This window comes from Haliotis cracherodii, unplaced genomic scaffold (genome assembly GCF_022045235.1).
Source record: "Haliotis cracherodii isolate W230 unplaced genomic scaffold, xgHalCrac1.p SCAF_20, whole genome shotgun sequence".
Taxonomy (NCBI): Eukaryota; Metazoa; Mollusca; class Gastropoda; order Lepetellida; family Haliotidae; genus Haliotis; species Haliotis cracherodii.
In genome coordinates this window covers 13300452-13325517 of record NW_027266276.1, presented here as the reverse complement: position 1 = coordinate 13325517, position 25066 = coordinate 13300452, and the positions used below count along the sequence as shown (strand labels likewise).

The window sequence follows — 25066 nt, the reverse complement described above, 5'->3', positions numbered from 1 at the left end:
TCAAGCACGCGGAAGTCACATGATGCGCAGATCTGGGTCACTTGGACATGGGGTTTAGGTTTATTGATCGTTTCTGGATAGCCGTGGGGATGGTGCTCGCCCTGGGGGTGCTGCCAGGGTCCCAGGGTAAGCAGTGTGTGGGCTTGGGACCCTGTATGTGTGTGTTCGACGACGGTAGTGGCACAGCCGATATGACGACCACGGGAAACACTGATGGAACGGCAAAGTACGTTTTTTAAATCTATATTTGTCATAATGTTTACAAAGTGTATAGTCATATGTGTTGTAAAACAAACTTTTAAATGTGTTAAATGTGAAATTTGGCAAAACACGCTTAAAACAATATTTCAGCTATATTAGGGTGAAAAGCTCGAAGTGATGTAGGTTTTAGACATTTATCACTTTGGCGAAACCCACGAGCACGGGTACGATGCTGACAAACCTAGACCAGGACAAATCTTGGATTCGAACAAACGACCATAGGTTTCTGGTACGCCTAAGGGACGCAACCCTACACAGCTAATTGCGGCGCCTTAGGCGACTATGTCATTCGTTCCAACTTTAAAAGAGAACTCTCCAAAGTCGTATGTATTAAACTGGTGGGCAACAGAAAGAATACACTGGAAACTGGTATTTGATCAAAACGGCACTAGGCTGAAACATCGTCGTCTAAACATTGCAAACTTAAGGTCCAAACCTCAACTAGGATATCCGTATCGAATACACCGCCTTCGAAATACCATGTCTTGTTCGTGTCATTATGCCCATCAGTTTAGTTGAAAATACGTAAAGCAAAAGAGTGAGTGAGTGAGTGAGTATGGTTTTATGCCGCTTTTAGCAATATTCCAGCAATATCACGGCGGGGGACACCAGAAATGGGCTTCACACATTGTACCCATGTCGGGAATCGAACCCGGGTCTTCGGCGTGACGAGCGAACGCTTTAACCACTAGGCTACCCGACCGCCCGTAAAGCAAAAGACATCAGCGATTTCCATCTATTTAAGTTGGTAATCATTTTTGTAAATCAGTGACATATACATTAAATAATAATTTCAGCCTGACCGGACGATATGTAGGTTTCTTTGGTTGTTTTTCTATTTTGATTACCGAAATGATAATCGTCAGGAAATATTCCGAGCCCTCGGTTGTGTTTATCCGACAGAGTTGAGTGTTTGATTGAGTATGTAGGTCACCGACCCATATACAGTGGTTTATATTTTAAAACATTACATCTGCGTCAACTTTTGAAAGATAGGGATATCTTGTTTAACAAAACGTTCTTGTTGTTGATATGCATGCCACTGATATTTACAGAAATGATTCAGTAGTTCTTCAATTGTTGCTGACATAAGAAATCTTAACTTGTAGATGTTTGGCTTTTGACATGTACATATATACAATATACACGTGGTAAATGTTATCATCTTAAATAATGACAGAAAGAGGAAATATAAACGTAAAGGGGTTAAGCTTCTCTACCAAAATTACACAACGGACATGCACGTTGACACATCAATGAACAATATCAATTCCCTCCCCTTCTACACACAACAACAATTCTCTTGTCTGAATTAACCCCTGAATGTCGGTATGGTTTTCGAAATATTTAACTGGTTCTTACAAGGTACTCTGTCTGATAAAGCAATGAATGACATCATTTGCAAACGTCGATAATTGTTTTTAATAAATCGATCCACGGCTGCTCCTGAAGAGCATATTTGCCATGCTTTAATATTCAAATTGATAACGTAATTCATAGATTAGGAGAATAGTATTGGGCTGAGGACTCATCCTTGTTTAAGACCTACGGTACGATAAAAACTTTAGGATATTCAGTGTATAATACAATACCGTAAATAAAAAAGTAAGGGCTCATTTGTCTCTTATTCACAGGATGCTGAATTTGTTAGTGTTATGTGGCAGAAGATGGCATTTAACATGTGAAATAAAATATGTTATGTTCACACTTTTATCCTTGAAAATACCCACTTTGAAGAAGGTTTTCACTGTGATCATGCTCTCTTCTCTTGAACGTCAAAGTGTTATGTGACAGTAGCATCAAGTTTAGTTCAGATGATTGTCAGTGGCAGCAGATTGAAGATCTCGTAAAACTGTTTCCAGATATATTGTTATTGACGGTATTATGTGATAGTAGATGTCAAGTTTATTTCAAATGATTGTCATTGGCAGCAAATTAAAGCGCTCGTAAAATTGTTTCCAGATATTTTGTTATTGACGGTATTATGTGATAGTAGATGTCAAGTTTAGTTCAAATGATTGTCAGTGGCAGCAAATTGAAACGCTCGTAAAATTGTTTCCAGGTATTTTGTTATTGACGGTTCTTGAGAGTTATCCACCTTTGTGTATTGACACTGATACAGACTGTATTGTTCCCATGGCAACAGGCTGTACCAATATAAGACAAAGACGAGGTCGATTTGAGGTTTTCTGAGATCTGATTTATCAATTTTTCCAGGGCAGACGCGATGCCTATCCTGAAAGGGTTGATCTTTCTGCCTGCGTCCATCACTGTATGCTGGATTCAGGAATGGCGCATGGGCCTCACTCCAGATATTCAACTGTGACAAATTCAGCACATTAGTCCACAGACTGATATAATAGTCCCTGTTACTTTTAGCTGCTGCCACCTATCTGACCAATGTATTGCCTTTAATGATTGTAAACCTGATCCTAAGTGTTTAAATATAATTTATATATTGTATAATTATCTTTTGTGGTTATTTACTGATTATGCAATTCAATTCTGTATGGACTGATTACAGGGTTAGCCTTCGCGTTTCAACTTGGAAATCATCTCCTTACATCAGCTTTAAGTGCTCCGATGACTCTCGTGAGGTAGTTCACCGATGTTAAATCCGTTCTAGGCAGGATGATGTTTTGATTTGCCTTAAGGTTGTCAGATCACCGTCAGGCAGGCAGTTCGCCGCTGTTAAATCTTTGCCGAAGGGATCGTTTTGTCCGTTCTAGGCAGGATGATGTTTTCATTGGCTTTGAGATACTCCAATGTTTATAAAAAAAGACAAAACTTAATTACGTACATGGAGACGGCCTTTGTGGGAAAGTCGCTGCATTTTCAGCCCGTATTTACGTGCAGTGGCGATGCCGTATATTTTCAGAATAGAATATGAGGACACCACAAGGAGCCGTTGGTATTAAGGTAAACCCATTTAAATCCTCTGAAAGAATATTCTGTCCTGTTTCAGGTACGCAGACTACACCGCCCTCTACGACACCTTCCTCTACTCTTACAACCCCTGCCACTCCTTCACAGAGAACTCGTGCACTGATGCTGCGGTGAGACAAGAGTGAATAATAAACAAACAGGAATGTGTGTCACGATATGATTGGTTAAGAATGTGTGCCGCGGTCTGATTGATCAACAGTGTGTGCTGCGATATGACTGGTTACGACTGTGTGCCACGATCTGAATGTTTTGTAGACGTTGACACACTGTATTGGTAATTGAGCTGATTCATGGCCGTCTCTGCGCATCGTCATGTTGTGATATAGAGACGGAGCCCAGTTCAGTTGTACCCGGAAATCTTGTGGACAAATCACGGCGTATGAATATTTTTCTAGCAAACATGTTTTATTGTTCTTAATGCTGAATTGGGAACAACATGTCAGATTTTAATTGTCAAACTGAATAATATACTATGTCATCCATTTATCTATTAAGTGTGTTTTAGTGTGTTATCAGAACAGCTCCAATTTGGTAAAAGATCAAGGAACTAGTTTAGCTGTAGTGCAAATACATGTTACACACATTTTATTAGACTGAAAGCAGTCCCTCTTTTTTGTATCAATTCAAAAACAACAAAAAAAGAATTCCAAGGCATATGTTTTTCTTCCTGGCCTGGTGTGTTTAGAATGCACGACAACCTACTTTTGTTGTCGCATTTTGTTTGTTTGTTTACGGTTTATTTGATACGGTCTAACGTATTATATCAGTTTCTAATTAGGTAAAATTAAAATATATGTAATTTCCACCACTTTAATGTCATTGCCCGTAAGTTACTGAGATATGATTTGTTTGTTTGTTTAACGCCGCACTAAGCAATCTTCCAGCTATATGACGGCGGTCTGTAAATAATCGAGCCTGGACCAGACAATCAAGTGAGCATCGATCTACGCAAATGGGATACGATGACATGCATCAACCAAGTCAGCGAGCCTGACCACCCGATCCCGTTAGTCGCCTCTTACGACAAGCATAGTCGCCCTTTACGGCAAGCATGGGTTGCTGAAGACCTATTCTATCCCGGACCTTCACGGGTCGGTGCAATATGAAGAGACGGCCACCCGTGCCCCCCGATAACGATATGTGAATTCAGGGGTGACGTTGACCATGTTACTGTCTTTGCAGATGTGCCAGAGTGACTTCAGCCAGCAATCGTGGAAGACTGGCGAACAGAGTACAGCCACTTGGTCTTTTGACGGGACAAACATCCAGGTCTACTATAGTGCCGACACTGACGTCATGAGGTAAAATTGAAAAATATTCTTACCGATCTCATTAGATTAGAAAGCTCGAAGTGATGCAGGTCTCAGGCGTTTACCACTTCGGTGAAACCCACGAGCACGGGTATGGTGCTGACCATAGAAACATAATCGGGACGAACCGGGATTCGAACCCAAAATCATAGGTTTCTAGTGTGCCCTCGGGACGCAACTCTGCAAACGATCTTGAAAGAAGATCGGGGCAACATGTGAAATTTCAAACAAAAAGTTTTTGGATCAATATTGCGTAATACCACCACGATTTGTCAAACGTTCATTCTCTCGAGCCTCCCAATGGTGATTTGAGGGAGTCTGGCCCTCTTCTCTAGCAAAGCCTTGCCAAGTTCAGCCAACGTGGTCGGCGACCTACGACGTTGATGCTCACGTCTCCCTGTCATGCCCCAGACGTGTTCAACAGGGGAAAGGTCTGGGCTCATTGCTGGCCATGACATTCTATGGATCTTGTGTTGCTGGATGTAAGCATTGACGATTCGTGCACCCACGGGCGTTGTCTTCCTGAAAGTCGTCGACCAACACGGCCTGCGATAAAGACAACGGAACAACAAAGGATATCAGTATGTTTTCCCAATAATACTAGGGGGCACGGGTAGCCCAGTCGTCTAAGGCGCCGCGATTCGCTGTGCAGAATTGCGTCCCTTGGGCACGCCAGAAACCTATGAGAGAGGGTTCGAATCCGGATTCGCCCCGATTATGTTTCTAGGTTTGTCAGCACCATACCCGTGCTCGTGGGTTTCACCGAAGTGGTAGACGTCTGAGACCTGCATCACTTCTGGCTTTCCTCCCACATTAAGCTGACACGCCGTGATATAACTGGAATACTGTTTAAAGCGGCGTTAAACCCAACTCACTCACACTCACCCAACAGTACTGTCCAGTGACCCGTCCTCGCACAACATGGAGTGGGGTTCGCTCGGTCATAGTGAAGCCACCCAACACCATAACCGATCCACCGCCAAAGGTGTCATGAGGTTCACATTGGCTTGACGTTCATTTCGACGTAGCCAGACCACGGTTATATAAAAGAAGTGCAAATCTGAAAACATGACACGTGACCAGCGACGATAACCACGGTGGCGACGTTGTGTACACCATTTACATCTGTTGGCAAAATGACGATTTGTAATCTGCTGCACGTAGACGATTTCTAATCGTCTTGGCCCGTAACTCCTACACCAGTAGCCTGATGAAGTTTCAAGCAATTTGAATTCGAAGAGCCTGGTTTCGGATCAATCGATCCTGTACTCTTGTAGCTGACCTAGGATGCCCTGAACGAGGTCGATCGTCACCATTTTGGTTTTGCTGGTACCTGTTCCATAGTCTGCTGATGACAGACTGACAAACACTGAACGTATTGGCCACTGAGCGCGACTTCTGCCAGTTTCCAGGATGCCCCGTAGACGCTCATTCTCTAGTTCATATAAAAACCATCGAATGAAATCAAGTGCATCACAAGTGTATGATCAGCAGAATCAGTAAGATTAAAAGAAATAATGGTCCACACAGATTAATCAACATCAACAATAACACCCTACTCTCGTGTGGCGCTACCGCGTGAGGTACGTGCAAACTAGAGGATGTGTTTTGGTGTTAGGTTTTACAAACGTAAACGCTCTTGCATAGGATGTTTGTCGTCAACACCTATCTTTGTTCTAATTCTACACACTTCAATAAAAGGAAATTTAGGAGATGATGAGGATGTGATTTTGTTTGTTCATGAAACATTCCATACCAATGCAATATCTATGATTGAACATGTTCTAAAATGGCGTAGTACCCACACGCAACCGTTTTAAACTTTTGTAGCGTTACACAGCAATTTTAAGAAAACTGAACGAAAGTGTAATGGAAAGGAAATTAGAAGCAGAATGCACGTGCAAGTTGTGACAGTCATGTGCAGTGATAATGGCTATAAAAGGTCAAACGTCATGATCAGTCAACATTTGGGGCGGTCGGGTAGCCTAGTAGTTAAAGCGTTCGCTCGTCACGCCGAAGACCCGGGTTCGATTCCCGACATGGGTACAACATGTGAAGCCCATTTCTGGTGTCTCCCGCCGTGATATTGCTGGAATATTGCTAAAAGCGGCGTAAAACTAAACTTACTCACTCACTCACTCACTCAGTCAACATTTTGTCATACGTTAACTGAAGCTGACAATCGCAACATCGTCATAGGAGGTCTTAAAGCTGAGTCCCAGTCTGCATCTACACGTCATTTTAACGTACACGAGAGCTCCATATCGCGTTCATTGGGTCGGTCTACCCGCCTCTATTCAACCAAAAATCGTCCGAGAAGAGGTAGACCAAGAATCACCACCACTGCACAAAATCACTACATCCGGAGTCCCGTCCGTTGGTTGCCACAAATTGTTCCTCAAACCATCACTTCCACCATATGAATGCACTTCTAGAACTCAGCCTGGCGACGATAGTTCCCCCTTGCGATGATAAACCCGATCACGACCATACTTATGGCATGATCAGAATCTGCATTCGTCATGAAAAGGACGTCTCTGCTTGTCACGGAGCTGACAGCGTCGTACTGTCCTTGGTGTTAAAGGTTATTCACGGAAGGGGCAGTACGTTCGAATATCTGCGATACAGAGACGTCGTAGAACAGTGCGTCGACTGTTGCAGCGTTCTAACGCTGTTGTTGCTGTTTCCGTCACTGTGAAGAACCTGTTGCTCAAACGCAAAGCGTGCAAGTACCGGTAATCCTGTGGCGTCATTACGCGTGGTCTTTCCTGTCAATCTGGCGTATTGCCAGTCTGTAACGTTCAAATAGTCTGACGATTGTTACACGTGCAAGGTTGACGTTTTTTGCAATTGGGGTGTGGTTGGCACCCATATGCCTCATTCTGCGGCCCTCTCCCCCTCTGTTGTGCAGATAAACTTGACATGTCGTTTGTGCTTTTACATTATCTGTAATGTTGTGGTTACGATCCATTGCATTTTATACAATTTCTGCACGTGCGTTATCACTGGTTCCCGAAATAAAGTCATCAGCGATTTTTCACTGCTGGTGTTTTTGGACCTCAAGTTTTAAGTAAGTCTAGTTACGTTTTGGTAACGTTTGCTATACTGTGGTCACATCCAATTATTTCCAAGCGTTTTCTTTCTTTTGTCTAAGTCTAAGGCGCTGCAAATCGCTTTGCAAAATTTTGTTTTGGTGGTTTCGTCAGGATCTGCTTGGTCTGGGTTCGAATCCCACATTCACTTTTATTATATTCCTTGGTCTGAAAGTGCCATCCCCGTTTTCTGCATATATGACATGTGTCATTTTGGTCTTCCCTCCAACAGGAAGATAAAAAATGAAGTCATTTTTATTATCCAAAGCGTTGTCTACTCGTTAATGATTCTCATTTGGCGCTATTTTACCTCAGGGAATCCTTCATCACAGTGATCTGCGACATGGGGTATGATGAACCATTTGTGGAGATCCAGGGAGAGGAAACAGAGGGGTCAGCTCAATATGTGAGTTTCGAACTAGGTGACGTTAATGTGTGTTTTATTCCAGATCCAGTCCAGGGTTAGAATAGGTTGCTGCACTGCATGTTGAAAGAACCGATTGAATGCACCAGGCGGTGAGGCTCAGTGTCTGCGCTGCTTGTTGAAAGAACCGATTGAATGCACCAGGCGGTCAGGCTCAGTGTCTGCGCTGCTTGTTGAAAGAACTGATTGAATGCACCAGGCGTTCAGGCTCAGTGTCTGCGCTGTTGACTGCCATCATTACCTTTGACGCACCCAGGAAAATTAGGCCTGTAAAGATCATTGAATATCTGACACAGGGAAATGACAAAGGTTTCTGTAGAGCTCCAAAAACTATGTCCACCGAAAAGTGTGCGGTTTGGGATGCGCACTGTGTTGTCATCTTCGCAATTTAGACTTTTCAGCATCACGTATTATACTCACAAGAAATCATTGAGATATGTTTGTTTATTATATACTTCAGTGTGAAAGAGGTTCCTGAAGTTGAGATAAGTCATATTTTCATTGCAGTGAACTATTCACGGAACTATTGTCATACAACAGTAACCTCCCCGCAAATTATCTCCCTTTATCGTCGGGCCCATACACAAACTGTTGACTTCCCTTTTACGTTAGTTCCATATTGACAAGGCAAAATAATGACAGGTGGTCATTTCTGGAGTTAATATCGCTTGTTATTCTCTCGAAAATGTTTCGTTATAAACTGTAAATTTCTCATTTAACTTCTCCATCGCAAAACGTCATTTTCCTTACTTGACCAGCATGGATTCCATTGCATCAAACAGCGGTCTCGTAGCTTTCAAGAATATATTTTTTAAGTTGATCACATAGAAGTTTATGATAAGGGATTTAAGTGACGTCAGTTCTTTTTATTACCTTTGTTTACAATTTTTAAGATTTGGCAAAAAGCTCGGAACTACTTTTTAAGACGCAATTACAAGGCTGTTTAAACGTCCCTTCGTGTTAGGTAGGGATAATTTACGTTTCAAGGTTTAATATTTGTAATGAATAAATTTACGTTTCAAGGTTTAATATTTGTAATGAATAAAATTAACTTTCCGGTAGACAACTGAACAAAATGTATGTAATAAATAGGATATGCCAGGTGTGAAATATCATGTTTCTCTCATCTCGTGACAGGCGATTTTTTCACTACGCTACTTCTTTCTCGTTTTCTCCTCAGTATGGACGCATAACCTCGAAGTGCGCATGTCCAGACGGTTGTCACAAGACAACTTATAATTCCAACGTGGAGGTGACTCTGACCGGAGGATCCATACTGCTTATAATGTAAGGTTGATGAACACGTATTTTGGTTAAGATTTGAAATTAATGTGTAATCGGTTAAATGTTTTGAATGTCAATATTTATAGTTACGCCCCATTCAGCAATATTCCAGCTATATGACGGCGGTCTGTAAATAATCGAGCCTGGACCAGACAATCCAGTGATTGACATCATGAACATAGATCCACATAATTGGTATACGATGACATGCATCAACTAAGTCAGCGAGCCTGACCACCCTATCCCGTTAGTCGCCTCTTACGACAAGCATAGTCGCCTATTGCGGCAAGCATGGGTTGCTGAAGACCTACTCTACCCCGGATCGTCACGGGTCTTGTCCATCGTCGTCGGTGTAGTCCATAAATCTGTTACAAGTTAAACGTTTAACTTGATTTTTTCAATATAGAGGTTAGGTAGCTTTCTTTGATGTAATACTTAATCTTCAAAATCTTCCCCGATAACTAAATATAAAGGACTAGAAGCCTTAAACTTGCTTTGTGAGACGATCTAAATATGTTTAAATCTTTATCGGACATGAAACATGGCTATCCCTCTTTTTCGAGCTATTGGATTACATTGTATTTTTTAAACGTGTGACGGCCTCCGTGGCCTAGTGGATAAAGCATCTGCCAGGAGAGCAGAAGGTCGGTGGTTCGATCCCCGGTCGAGTCATACCTAAAGACTTTAAAAGATGGTACTTGTTGTTCCCCTGCCTGGTGCTCGGCAGTTAAGGGATATAACGAGGATTGGTCGGAGTCAGTCTACTGACCAAGTTGGATTATCTATGTTAAACATGCTCACACCCCCACGTCGTGGGTTCGTTCGAACCTTAGATTCCCTGCTCGGGGTCGTGAGTTTTACCAAACTGGTCTGAGACCTGTATAACTTCGGGCTTTCCTCCCACATTACTTTCCAGTGGTGGTCACCCAATCACTCATACGCGCAATAAACTTAATTTATACATGTTTCCTGCCCAAAGAAGCAGAGTTCAATTTCGTAAAGCGATTTTAGCGCCAAGTATATCGTAAATTACGACAATCGTTGCTATACGATCGCTTCGTAAAACAGAGTGTAGTACGACTGTCGGAAGTCCATGTCAAAGTACGGAAGATACGACCCTCTTAGCGCTAAGATCGCTTTGAGGAACGGGCTCCTAGTAATAGTGGTCACTGATTCCCCCCGTCACTAAACCACCTCCCTTCGTCCACAGATTATTTGTGTTGATTTTCGTATATCTGGTGGGCGGGGTCACCTACAACAAATACAGGCGCCAGGCCACGGGGAGAGAGGTACTGCCCAACTCGTCGTTCTGGGGAGCTCTTCCTGGACTCGTTAAGGTGAGACAACGACTCGCCCTTAGGGGTGGTCGTAATTCAACGACTGCGTAAGTCTGTGTTAAGGTGTGAGGGTTCAGACAGTAATGGGGCTCACTTTCGAGTCTCATTAAGGTGAGACAACGACTCACTCTGGGAGCGTGATCGTAATTCAACGACTGCGTAAGTCTGTGTTAAGGTGTGAGGGTTCAGACAGTAATGGGGCTCACTTCCGAGTCTCATTAAGGTGAGACAACGACTCACTCTGGGAGCGTGATCGTAATTCAACGGCTGCGTAAGTCTGTGTTAAGGTGTGAGGGTTCAGACAGTAAAATGGCTTACATCCGAGTCTCGTTATGGTGAGACGCTGATTTACCCTGCACCGTGATCGTAATTTAGCGACTGCATAAGTCTGTGTTAAGGAGTGACAGTTATATGGTTCACTTTCGAGTAATACAGACATCGTAGTTGAAGTAATACAGACACCACTGTTGAAGCAATACTGACACCACTATTGAAGCAATACAGACATCGTAGTTGAAGCAATACAGACACCACTGTTGAAGCAATACTGACACCACTGTTGAAGCAATACTGACACCACTATTGAAGCAATACAGACATCGTAGTTGAAGCAATACAGACATCACTGTTGAAGCAATACTGACACCACTGTTGAAGCAATACAGACATCATTGTTAAAGCAACACAGACATCATTGTTGAAGTAATACAGACACAACTGTTGACGCAATGCAGACAGCACTGTTGAAGCAATACAGACATCATTGTTGAAGTAATACAGACAGAATTGTTGAAGCAATACATTCACCAATGTTTAAGTAGTGCATGCATCATTGTTGACGTAATGCATACAGCAGTGTTGAAGTAATAAAGACACCATTGTTGACGTAATACAGACATCATTGTTGACGTAATGCATACACCAGTGTTGAAGAAATACAGACACCATTGTTGACGTAATACAGACACCATTGTTGAAGTAATACAGACAGAATTGTTGAAGCAACACATTTACCAATGTTGAAGTAGTGCATGCATCATTGTTGACGTAATGCATACACCAGTGTTGAAGTGATAAAGACACCATTGTTGACGTAATACAGACATCATTGTGGACGTAATGCATACACCAGTGTTGAAGAAATACAGACACCCTTGTTGACGTAATACAGACGCCATTGTTGACGTAATACAGACATCATCGTTGACGTAATACAGGCACCAGTGTTGAAGAAATACAGACACCATTGTTAAAGCAACAATGATATCATTGTTGACGTAATACAGACATCATTGTTGACGTAATACAGACACCATTCTTGACGTAATAGAGACACAATTGTTGACGTAGTACAGACACCATTGTTGACATAATATCGACATCATTGTTGACGTAATACAGACACCATTGTTGACGTAATACAGACATCATTGTTGACGTAATACAGACACCAGTGTTGAAGAAATACAAACACCATTGTTAAAGCAACAATGATATCATTGTTGACGAAATACAGACATCATTTTTAAAGAAGTACAGACACCATTGTTGAAGCAGTACAGACATCATTGTTGACGCAATACAGACATCATTGTTGACGTAATACAGACACCAGTGTTGAAGAAATACAGACACCATTGTTAAAGCAATAATGATATCATTGTTGACGTAATACAGACATCATTTTTAAAGAAGTACAGACACCATTGTTGAAGCAGTACAGACACAATTGGTGACGTAGTACAGACACCATTGTTGACGTAATACAGACATCATTGTTGACGTAATACAGACACCAGTGTTGACGTAATACAGACATCATTGTTGACGTAATACATACACCAGTGTTGAAGTAATACAGTGGCAGTTGTTGACGTAATACAGACACTATTGTTGACGTAGTACAGACACCATTGTTGACGTAGTACATACACCATTGTTGACGTAATACAGACACCATTGTTGACGTAATACAGACACCATTGTTGACGTAATACATACATCATTGTTGACGTAATACTGGCACAATTGTTGATGTAATACAGACATGATTGTTTTCCTCTCTGTTTACGCTGTCACCATGTGATATCACTCACTCACTCACTCACTCTCTTAATTTCCATTTCAGGAAGGTTTTTGTTTCGTCCTAGGCTGTGTTCGGAGAGGTGGTGGACAGAAATCATCCTACCAAAACATATGATACACCAGAGTCACATCATTATATACTCACCTACAAAATAAATGCACCCTCTGCAACAACGAAGACTACATCACCCATGCGTTCCAGAAAATTAATTAATCATTTCATTCAAAAGTCAGATGCAAGAAATTAATAAAGGGATGGTCCCACGTTTTGAAATGAAGGCAAACAAAGGGAACAGAAAGTAAAGTGTATTTAATATAACATGAAGAACAATGTTTCTATTTAATTCCTTTGAGCGATTGTATTATTTAGCAGGTACTTGTTATGCCACAAGCAATGATTTTCTTGAACCTGGATCGGGAAATTGGTATTTTTGGTATTAAAATGCTGATTCTACCCTGTCTTTGGAAGTTACTAGATTATTATGATAACTGGTTTCAAATCGCACTGATATGTTTGTGATATAAGGGCTAAACTTAACGACGGTTTCTCCCCGAATATTCATCTGTCACTCGTCAAATTCATGTATTCAACTCATCTCAATTCCAAAGATCATTGATGTATTATGTCGGGTACGGAATAAGCCGAGCGGACCCGATTGCGTTTTTCCGTCCCACTTCTCTCGTGTCTCAATATGTAGTTGATAGAGCGTGTGCTCGGAGAAAGATGACGCGTCAGAAGACGTCAATACATTGTATTTGTTGTTGCCCTGCCTGGCGCTCTTCATTAAAGGGGTAAAACACGGACTGGTCAGCACGGAGTCAGTATACTGTGTCTGAGTGGGGTATTCATGTTAAACTGCGGCATGGTATCTCAGTGGGCTAGCACTAGAAAACCGGTACTAGTACAAGCAACCACAGTTTCAACTTTATCTCCTTCATCAGTTGATCCTGGCATTTAAGCACTATAAAGTCGTACATTCAGGTTTATTGAACAATGAAAACTGATTATTGAAGGGTCACCTAGGTATGTAGGGTGTCAAACATGAACATATGCCAAAATCGTCAATATGTCTGAATACGTTGACAATGTGATCAACAGTTGAGGAACATGTTGTTTAAGCCTATGTCACACTGATTGGATGTTTCTATGAAACTGGAAAAATGGACAACGACTATCAAAACCAATGGGAAGTGCAAGATTGAAGGTGATGGAAAAAAGCTACCCAAAACACGCCTGAACGCAGCCAGTTGTTGGGCCGATGCACGTGCAATACATGGAAAGTAACAATCACTCCGGGGTAGAATAGGTCTTCAGAAACCCATGCTTGCCGTAAAAGGCGACTATGCTTGTCGTAAAAGGCGACTAACGGGATCGAGTGGTCAGGCTCGCTGACTTGGTTGATGCATGCCATCGATTCCAATTGCGTGGATCGATGCTCATGATATTAATCACTGGATTGTCTGGTCCAGACTCGATTATTTACAGACCGCCGTCATATAGCTGGAATATTGCTGAGTGCGGCGTTAAACAACAGACTCGACTATTTACAGACCGCCGTCATATAGCTGGAATATTGCTGAGTGCGGCGTTAAACAACAGACTCGACTATTTACAGACCGCCTCATATAGCTGGAATATTGCTGAGTGCGGCGTTAAACAACAAACCAACCAACCAACAACAATCACTGTGGGTATATATTGGTTTATTCCAGATGCAGATGAACTGCATTCTTGGAAGTTGAAAATGCGACGTATTTTGAATAATTTTATATCTGCGTGGACCACCAATAATTACTGTCATTCACATTTGCCGAGACAACCAAATAAACAGAGCTTATTTCTCCTTTAGTGTGATGAGGTGGGGTAGCATAGTGACAAAAGCGTTCGGTGTGGCGAAATCCATGGTTCAATTCCCCATGGGTGTGCTATATGTGAAGCACGTTCTTGCGTCCTTTGCCGTGATGGTGCTGGAATATTACTAAAAGTGGCATAAAACCACATTCACTCCATTGTGCAGTCAACACTTCAGGGCATCACCTTGTAGCCCCTCGTGAAGATCCGGGTTAGAATTGGCCTTCAGCAACCCATGCTTGTCCTCCGTGAAAATTCCCGGTTAGAAATGGTCTTCAGCAAACAACAAGAGACGCAAGAGGCGACTAACGGGATTGGATTGTCAGGCTCGCTGATTTGGTTGATGCATGTCATCGTGTCCCAATTGCGTAGATCGGTGCTCATGTCAGTCACTGGATTGTCTGGTCCAGACTCGATTATCTACAGACCGCAGTCATTTAGTTGGAATATTGCTAAATGCGGCGTTAAAAAACAAAACCAATGTCAGCATTTAGTTCATACATGCGGTTGAATTTCAGGGGCAGAATACGTCAGCAGCAATCGGTTGTTGACATTATTTATAGACCGCAGTCATTAAGCTGGAATATTGCTGAGTGCAGTGTTAAACAACAAAAAGACAACTTCTTTCTATCACTGGTTACCCTCATCGAACTCGACAAGTGTGCCGTAATGTAGCTGGTATATTACAACAACGGCACAGAACAACATTCATGCATTCATTCATAGCTTTCGGCCATGGGAGCCGTGCCAGTATACACTTGCCAGTGGGATACACAAAGTACGTGATCTAGACTACCCGTTGTCGGACCTTCATTTCTGTGGAAGCCTCGGTGGCTGAGTGGGTTAGATCGCTGACTTTGTGTGCTCCAAAATTTAGAAACTGTGCTTTACTAAGAAAATGTTATCCCAAATATTACACTCACCAACTTTTAATCCACACAAAAGTAAATAATTTTACCGTTTCTTTTGCAGGTGAGTTTATTTTCAATCTGAGTGAGTGAGTGAATTGGGGTTAACGCCGCTTTTAACAGTATTCCAGTTATATCACGGCGTGTCAGCTTAATGTGGGAGGAAAGTCCGAAGTGATGCAGGTCTCAGACATTTACCACTTCGGTGAAACCCACGAGCACGGGTATGGTGCTGACAAACCTAGAAGCATACATTGGGCGAACCGGGATTTGAACCCACAATCATGGGTTTCTGGCGTGCCCAAGGGACGCAACTCTGTACAGCGAATCGCGTTGCCTTAGACGACTAGGCCACCCGTGCCCCCATTTTCAATTTGAAATATCTACACAATACCAAGACGGCGTTGTTACACAGAAACAAACAATCATCAGTATGTATATATTATAACGTTATCATGCTGTAGATAACCCATCACGTTCGGTTGTTATCAAGTTTATCAAGCAGGCAAATGTCACATGCTTATTGTCAAATCTGGATCGCTTGGACATGGCTGGCGTGACACCTTTCTGGCTATCCGTAGGGGTTGTGCTCGCCCTGGGGGTGCTGCAAGGGTCCCAGGGTAAGCAGTGTGTGGGCTTGGGACCCTGTATGTGTGTGTTCGACGACGGTAGTGGCACAGCCGATATGACGACCACGGGAAACACTGATGGAACGCCAAAGTAAGTAATCAAGTTTGTGTTCATGGCTACTGCTGGACAAACGTAAGAAAATCGATGTGAACGTCACGTTTGAGAATCCATTTCTGACCACTCGATTACGTTTGTCACGTATGACAAGTATGGATTGCTTAAGAATTATTCTAGCCCTGATCATCACGGGTAACATATCTTTTGAAATAATTACCAGTTCTAATAAACATTAATTTCGCTAAAGACATGCACTAACTTCCCGAGAAATCTTCTTAGGGAAATAAATTCGACGTGTGAAAGAATACAATAAGTCTACCCGTTTCAGTGGTTTGTTTCAGGGGTGGCTTTTTGGTTGGTGTAATGACGTCAAACTGTGCCACTGAAATTGACTTAATGTTTCAGGTACAGCGACTACACCGCCTTGTACGACACCTACACCTACTCCTACAACCCCTGTTATCCCTTCAGTCAGTACGCGTGCACAGACGCTGCGGTGAGATTAATTTGTGTGCGGTGAACATAGAGATTGCGTGTCCAGACGCTGTGGTGAGTTGTGTGTTTGATGCACAGATAGGTTGCATGTCCAGACGCGGTGGTGAGTTTTGTGTGCGTACACAGATAGGTTGCATGTCCAGACGCTGTGGTGAGTTGTGTGTTTGATGCACAGATAGGTTGCATGTCCAGACGCTGTGGTGAGTTGTGTGTTTGATGCACAGATAGGTTGCATGGACAGACGCGGTGGTGAGTTTTGTGTGCGGTGCACATATAAATTGCATGTACAGACGTTGTGGTGAGTTTTGTGTGCGGTGCACAGATAGGTTTGCATGTCCAGACGTTGAGGTGAGTTTTGTGTGCGGTGCACAGATAGGTTTGCATGTACAGACGCTGTGGTGAGTTTTGTGTGCGGTGCACATATAAATTGCATGTACAGACGTTGTGGTGAGTTTTGTGTGCGGTGCACAGATAGGTTTGCATGTCCAGACGTTGAGGTGAGTTTTGTGTGCGGTGCACAGATAGGTTTGCATGTACAGACGCTGTGGTGAGTTGTGTGTTTGATGCACAGATAGGTTGCATGTTCAGACGCTGTGGTGAGTTTTGTGTGCGGTGCACATAGAGATTGCATGTACAGACGCTGTGGTGATATTTGTGTGCGTCGGACAGATGCGTTGCATGTGCAGACGCTGTTGTGAGTTTTGTGTGCGGTGCACATATAAATTGCATGTACAGACGTTGAGGTCAGTTTTGTGTGCGGTGCACATAGAGATTGCATGTACAGACGATGTGGTGATATGTGTGTGCGTCGGACAGATGCGTTGCATGTGCAGACGCTGTGGTGAGTTTTGTGTGCGGTGCACATATAGGTTGCATGTAGAGACGCTGTGGTGAGTTGTGTGTTTGATGCACATATAAATTGCATGTACAGACGTTGAGGTGAGTTTTGTGTGCGGTGCACAGATAGGTTTGCATGTCCAGACGCGGGGGTGAGTTTTGTGTGCGGTGTACATATAGGTTGCATGTACAGACGCTGTGGTGAGTTTCGTGTGCGGTGCACAGATAGGTTGCATGTTCAGACGCTGTGGTGAGTTTTGTGTGCGGTGCACATATAAATTGCATGTACAGACGTTGTGGTGAGTTTTGTGTGCGGTGCACAGATAGGTTTGCATGTCCAGACGCTGAGGTGAGTTTTGTGTGCGGTGCACAGATAGGTTGCATGTACAGACGTTGAGGTCAGTTTTGTGTGCGGTGCACAGATAGGTTGCATGTCCAGACGTTGAGGTAAATGTTTGTGTGCGGTGCACAGATAGGTTGCATGTCCAGACGTTGAGGTAAATGTTTGTGTGCGGTGCACAGATAGGTTGCATGTACAGACGTTGAGGTGAATGTTTGTGTGCGGTGCACAGATAGGTTGCATGTCCAGACGTTGAGGTCAGTTTTGTGTGCGTCGCACAGATAGGTTACAAGTCCAGACGCTGTGGTGAGTTGTGTGTTTGATGCACAGATAGGTTGCATGTCCAGACGTTGAGGTTAGTTTTGTGTGCGATGCACAGATAGGTTGCATGTACAGACGTTGAGGTTAGTTTTGTGTGCGATGCACAGATAGGTTGCATGTACAGACGTTGAGGTCAGTTTTGTGTGCGGTGCACATATAGGTTAAATGTATAAACGTTGAGGTCAGTTTTAAACATCTCACAAGGGAGTTGCATGATCACGTCATCTTACAAAGGCGGGTCATTTTGCAACGGCGGGTAATATAACAGTATAATGTCATGTTGCAACAGCGGATCATATTACAATGTAGTGTCATGTTGCAATAGTGGGTCATATTGCAATGAAGTGTCATATTGCAATGTTGTGTCATGTTGCAATGTCGTACCATGTTGTAATGTTGTGTCATGTTGCAATGTCGTGTCATGTTGCAACAGCGGATCATATTGCAATGTATTGTCATGTTGCAACGGCGGATCATATTGCAATGTAGTGTCATGTTGAAATGTTATGTCATGCTACAATGTAGTGTCATGTTGCAATGTCGTGTCATGTTGCCATGTCGTGTCATGTGACAATGTCGTGTCATGTTGCAATGTCGTGTCATGTTGCAATGTAGTGTCATGTTGCAATGGAGGGTCATGTTATCATGTCGTGTCATGTTGCAATGTCGTGTCATGTTGCAATGTAGTGTCATGTTGCAATGTAGTGTCTTGTTGCAATGGTGTGTCATGTTGCAATGGAGGGGCATGTTATCATGTCGTGTCATGTTGCAATGGAGGGTCATGTTGCAATGTAGTGTCATGTTACAATGTAGTATCATGTTGCAATGTCGTGTCATGTTGCAATGGTGTGTCATGTTGCAATGGAGGGACATGTTATCATGCCGTGTAATGTTGCAATGGAGGGTCATGTTACAATGTAGTGTCATGTTGCAATGACGTGTCATGTTGTAATGTAGTGTCATGTTGCAATGTCGTGTAATGTTGCAATGGAGGGGCATGTTGCAATGGTGTGTCATGTTGCAATGGAGGGGCATGTTGCAATGGAGGGGCATGTTGCAATGGTGTGTCATGTTGTAATGTCGTGTCATGTTGCAATGGAGGGGCATGTTATCATGTCGTGTCATGTTGCAATGGTGTGTCATGTTGCAACGGAGGGTCATGTTGCAGTGGAGAGTCATGTTGCAGTGGAGGGTCATGTTGCAATGTTGTATCATGTTGACATGTTATGCCATGATAACATGACTCGTCTCGATGTTGTCGTTACAGATGTGTCAGAGTACCTACGAAGGAGAGTCATGGCAGACCGGCGACCAGAGTTCAGCAGTCTGGTCATTTGATGGAACAGACATCCAGATATACTACAGCGCCACCACCGACACCTTGAGGTAAAAGTTCAAAGAACTCTATCGCATTTTGCTCCGTAAGGAAATTCTACTCAGAGTGAGAAATGAAAACCGCTTCGCCACGGATACATTGTCATGCTGCGTGAAGATCCGGGTTAGAATTGATCTTCAGCAACCCATACTTGTTGCCCGTGAAGAATTGGGTTAGAATTGATCTTCAGCAACCCACGCTTGTCGTAAGGTGCCAATAATGGGATCGGGAGGTCAGACTCGGTGACTTGCTTAATGCATGTCATCGTATCCAAGTTGCGGAGATCGATGCTCATGCTGTCAATCGCAGACCCCGTCATACAGCTCGAATATTGCTGATTGCGGGAGGAGACTAACGGGATCGGGTGATCAGCCTCGTTGACTTGGTTGATGCATGTCACCGTATCCCAATTGCGTGGATTGATGCTCATGATGTCAATCACTGGATTGTCTGGTCCAGACTCGATTATTTACAAACCGCTGTCATGCAGCTAGAATATTGCTGATTGCGGCGTTAAACAACGGATAAACAAACAATAACTGATAGTTTTCTGATTTTTACACATAACGCACGGCTACTATCTTGAAGATCAAAAGTTTACTTGTGTTAAAATAGGACTAAGGGTTGACTCCGTGGGCTTCAGAAAACTATTTTATTTAAAATTAAAATTTGAAAAATTCTATATTTCAATTAAATATTATTTTGACACCATAATTATCATTTTTATTCATGATTCCCCAGCAGGGGTGTACAACCATATATGCTGCTTGACTTCCTTTGTACTCTAATAGTAATAAATCTTCGTCTTTCTTTAAGTGTGTGTTTTTTACACAGTATGAAGTTAAGTTTCTGTTAAGCCAAATAGGCCATATAGGTCCTATATATGTCAGTTGTCATTATATTAACATAATTACAGTTACAGTTAGTGAGTAAATTATTATTAATAATAAAAATATCTTAAAGTAACTTTGGGGGCGGTGGGGTAGCCTGGAGATTAAAGTGTTTGCTCATCACGCCGAATACCCGGGTTCGATTCCCTGCATGGGTACAATGTGAGAAGTCCATAATGTCCACCGTCGTGATGTTGCTGGAACGTTGCTCAATGCGGTGTACAACCATACTCACTCATTGTAGTATCTGGGGCGGTCGGGTAGCATAGTGGTTAAAGCGTTCGCTCGTCACGCCGAAGACCCGGGTTCGATTCCCGACATGGGTACAATATGTGAAGCCCATTTCTGGTGTCCCCCGTCGTGATATTGCTGGAATATTGCTAAAGGCGGCGTAAAACCATACTCACTCACTCACTCACTCACTTCAGTATCTTGGACAATGAAACAAATAGATGACCAAACATAAGGTACTAGTAGATCATTAATGTGTTCCTTTTCAACATCATAACATCATTGTTCTAAAAGCAATTTATTAAATCGGCTTTCGCAAAGTTGTGGTAGCGTATTTTACCTGTAAGACAAACCCTTATCAATTTTGTGACGTCATGTTTATTCATATATACTGCTCAAAGCAATTGAGGGTCACCGATTCTTTCATATTGCTATAGTTAATCTATCGTAGCAGGGGTGCCCTCCTCAACTTCTTGTGAGTTGTATATGATTGAACCTGGTGTCTGATAAAATATCCACACATCAAATTGGAGATTGCGGGTTAGAAGAGATCCCAAGCAGCCAATGCCGGTCGTAAGATTTGTTTTGTTTGTTTATTTGTTTGTTATTTAACGCCGCACTCAGCAATATTCCAGCTATATGTAAAGCTGTAAATAATCGAGTCTGGACCAGACAATTCAGTGATTGATATCACGCAATTGGGATCGATGACATGCATCAACCAAGTCAGCGAGCCTGACCACCCGATCCCGTTAGTCGCCTCTTACGACAAGCATAGTCGTCTTTTACGGCAAGCAAGGGTTCCTGAAGACCTATTCCACCCCGGCTCTTCACGGGTCCCGGTCGTAAAAGGCGAACAACTGGGTCGGGTGGTCAAACTCAGTGACTTGGTGACTGCGTGTCCTCATATCCTGACGACGTGAATCGCTGTTCACAATATCAATCATCGGATTGCCTGGTCCAGACTCGATTATTTACAGGTTGCCGGCATATAACTGAAATATTTCTGAGTGCGGCTTTAAACAACAAATACGCAACTAATATGCATACACGAGAATGAAAATGCGAATGACAAATGTGCATGTTACAGGGAATCTTTCATCACTGTTATCTGTGATCCGAGCTACGACGAGCCATTTGTTGAGATCCAGGGATCACAAGGAGATCCCCAATATGTAAGTACTTCAGAGGTGTCGAGTGAGTGTGTTGGCCAGTACGCCATTTTCAACACTGTGTCGGTTCTTCAATAACATACAGCTTAATGTTGGAGGGAAATCCCAAAGTGTTGGGCGTGTCAGCCTGATGCGGGAGGAAAGCGCGAAGTGACGTATGTCTTGGACGTTCACCACTTTCTTGAAACGCACGAGCATATGGTATGGTGCCGACAAGCATAGATCACAATCACGGTCATAGGATTCTTGAACGTCTAAGGGACGCAACTCTACAGAGCGAATTGCGACGTCCTGGAATTCTGGGCCCCGTTCTTCTTGGAATGTCGATCGAGAAATAATCATTGTTTTTTCTCATAATATGTATCTGTTCATTTTTGTCTTTTGATGAGCGGATGTAAGAAACAGTTGAGATTATTATAATAATATCAATTACACTTCTTCGTTTTCTTCTCAGTATGGACGCATAACCTCGAAGTGCGCATGTCCAGACGGTTGTCACAAGACAACTTACGAAGTAGAGATTAGCGTGAGCGGTGGATCCATACTTCTTATAATGTAAGGTTGATTAACATGTACTTTGGTTAAGATTTGAAATTAATGTGTAATCGGTTCAAGGTTTTGAATGTCAATATTAATGTTGTCAATCGTCGTCAGTGTAGTCCATAAAATGGTTACAAGTTAAACGTTTCACTAGAATTTCAATATGGACGCCTCTCGTGGCCATTTTGCGACTGGGTTACGTCTAAGCGCAAAATGGCATAACTAAAAGATTTGTCAACTCGTTGCGTAATAATTCACGTATATTTCCAATATGTCATATATATTCCAGATGCTATTTAAGGCATATCGGGACTTAAGGTATTCTACAGTATGATGACATTTGACTGCATCTTGGTAATATTTTTAAATGCAAGACATATGTAAAATGAAACATTATTCCTGAAGGATTCTTTGACCGAAGTACTTAGAAGTCATAATGTGGGAGGAAAGCCTGAAGTCATGCATGTCTTAGATGTTTACCACACTGGTGAAACCCACGAGCACGGCTCTGGTGCTGACGAACCTTGAGACATAATCGGGGCGAACCGGGATTCGAACCCGCGATTATAGGTGTCTGGTGTTCCCAAGGGACGCAACTATGCACAGCAAATTGCGTGTTAGACGACTGGAGCCGTGGCCCCTCCACGTCTATGGAACGTCTTTGTAAATATGTTTTAAAGCCAACCTAACCACTGAGGCAGGTAACGGTGGTCACTGGTTCTCATTGTCTGCTACTAAACACCTACCTTCGTCCACAGAGTGCTTGTGTTGATTTTCGTATATCTGGTGGGCGGGATCACCTACAACAAATACAGGCGCCAGGCCACGGGGAGAGAGGTACTGCCCAACTCGTCGTTCTGGGGAGCTCTTCCTGGACTCGTTAAGGTGAGACAACGACTCGCCCTTAGGGGTGGTCGTAATTCAACGACTGCGTGAGTCTGTGTTAAAGTGTGAGGGTTCAGACAGTAATAGGGCTCACTTCTGAGTCTCGTTAAGGTGAGACAACGACTCGCCCTTAGGGGTGGTCGTAATTCAACGACTGCGTGAGTCTGTGTTAAAGTGTGAGGGTTCAGACAGTAATAGGGCTCACTTCTGAGTCTCGATAAGGTGAGACAACGATGTGATCGTAATGTGAAATGTCATTTCTAAATAGAAAGACATATCAGTAGCATTCAGACTGTAGGCTATTGAGACCTTAGATTGTATTTTTCAAAACCAGAAGGGATTTTTATAAACAGGAAACGCATACTACTTTGTTTTTAAGATAGCTAGAGTGAGTGAGTTGGGCGTAACGCCGCTTTAATCAGTATTCCATATCACGGGGTGTCAGCTAAATATAGTCTCGTGCCAGAAGTGATGCAGGTCCTAGACGTTTGGGGAAACCTAAGTGCACAGCACGGGTACGGTGATGACAAACCTAGAAACATAAACTCGGGCGAACGGGGATTCGAAGCCACGATCATAGGTTTCTGCCGTGCCTAAGGGACGTAACTCTGCATAGAAACTTGCAGCGCCTCAGACTATAATGGGCCATCTGTGCCCCTCTAAGGTAGGTAGAAGCATATGCTTTTCTGTTTGAAAGTTGTGCGGCAAAAGACCACACAAGAAATCCAAGATTAATATTGATAAGAGGTCAGCAGCTCTTTCCAGCTATGTGTTGGTGCACTAAGGGCATGTTCTACTTAACCGTTTAGTTGTGCGTTATACTCTTAACCTGACTAACGAAACGCCTCTCAAACTGCAGCACCAACTATTGGTATCCAACTCAACGCCCCTGCTTGGGGTTTGGAATGAGATGATTTGGGCTGCAGTAAGACGTCTTATTATTGCATCAAGCCAGTAAATACTAGACTGGACTAGACAAACCACTTACTGTTTCTTTGATGATTTCAGGATGGTTTTGGGTTCGTTATCGGCTGTTTTCGAAGAGGAAGTGGACAAAAGGGATCTTACCAAAACATATGACGTACCTGAAACACAGCGTTATGTATCAATTTTTCAAACAGCACAAATTAATAAAACGGATGATTACATGAATGAGTAGTGAGCTGCGTTTAACGCTGGTTTTAACAATGTTTCAATTCGTAACAGATCTGCGTAACCCATTGTGGGAGGAAAAACGGAAGTGACGCGGTTTGAAAAGGGTTTACCACATTGGAACCAACAAACACGAACATCGTGTTGACAAACGTCAGGTCATAATCAGCGCCCTCCCGGGGCTGAACACAGCAGCTAAGGGACTCAACTCTGCACAGCGAAAATCGCGGTGACTCGAAGTCTACCACAAAGTTTGCCACAGGACACTTGGAAAAAGAGTATTAATATATTATTCATATTACCATATTTTCCTGTGGAAAATACACACATCTTCTAGGAGGTAATTTGGGGAAGTGGTCTTCTTTCACTTCAGGAGTGTCTTTCATAGAGTGACCTTGGGAAGTCCCACAATAAAAATGCCACTGTGAATATTTATATGTGATAAGCAGACATTACTTTCTGATGCAGATTTAATTTTGGGGGAATGTGCAGATGGATCTCTGAAAGAGTAATTAAATTGGTCTGACCTGGTTTCAGGTAATTCAAGATGTGTTTAGGTCATGGACAAACGTCTATCCGTGAATATTTGTTCCTCGTGTTTAGTCCAAGGAGTCCTAAGGAGGTTCATTAAGTTCTAATCCT

The 25066-nt window shown here is 42.8% G+C and overlaps 2 protein-coding genes across 2 annotated transcripts; both read left to right on the top strand.

Moving 5' to 3' along the window:
* Nucleotides 1-13193, top strand: LOC139470127 (cation-dependent mannose-6-phosphate receptor-like). Its single transcript, XM_071252425.1, has 7 exons — nt 1-226; nt 3227-3317; nt 4390-4508; nt 7925-8015; nt 9214-9320; nt 10528-10654; nt 12783-13193. The coding sequence occupies exons 1-7, from the start codon at nt 48-50 to the stop codon at nt 12852-12854; spliced, it is 786 nt and encodes a 261-aa protein (XP_071108526.1). The 5' UTR covers nt 1-47; the 3' UTR covers nt 12855-13193.
* A 2118-nt stretch (nt 13194-15311) lies between these two features.
* LOC139470125 (cation-dependent mannose-6-phosphate receptor-like) lies at nt 15312-24843 on the top strand. The gene is made up of 7 exons (XM_071252421.1): nt 15312-16219; nt 16592-16682; nt 19447-19565; nt 21766-21850; nt 22302-22402; nt 23146-23272; nt 24281-24843. Exons 1-7 carry the CDS (start codon nt 16047-16049, stop codon nt 24350-24352), a joined length of 768 nt encoding a protein of 255 aa, XP_071108522.1. The 5' UTR covers nt 15312-16046; the 3' UTR covers nt 24353-24843.
* The last annotated feature ends 223 nt before the right edge of the window (nt 24844-25066 follow it).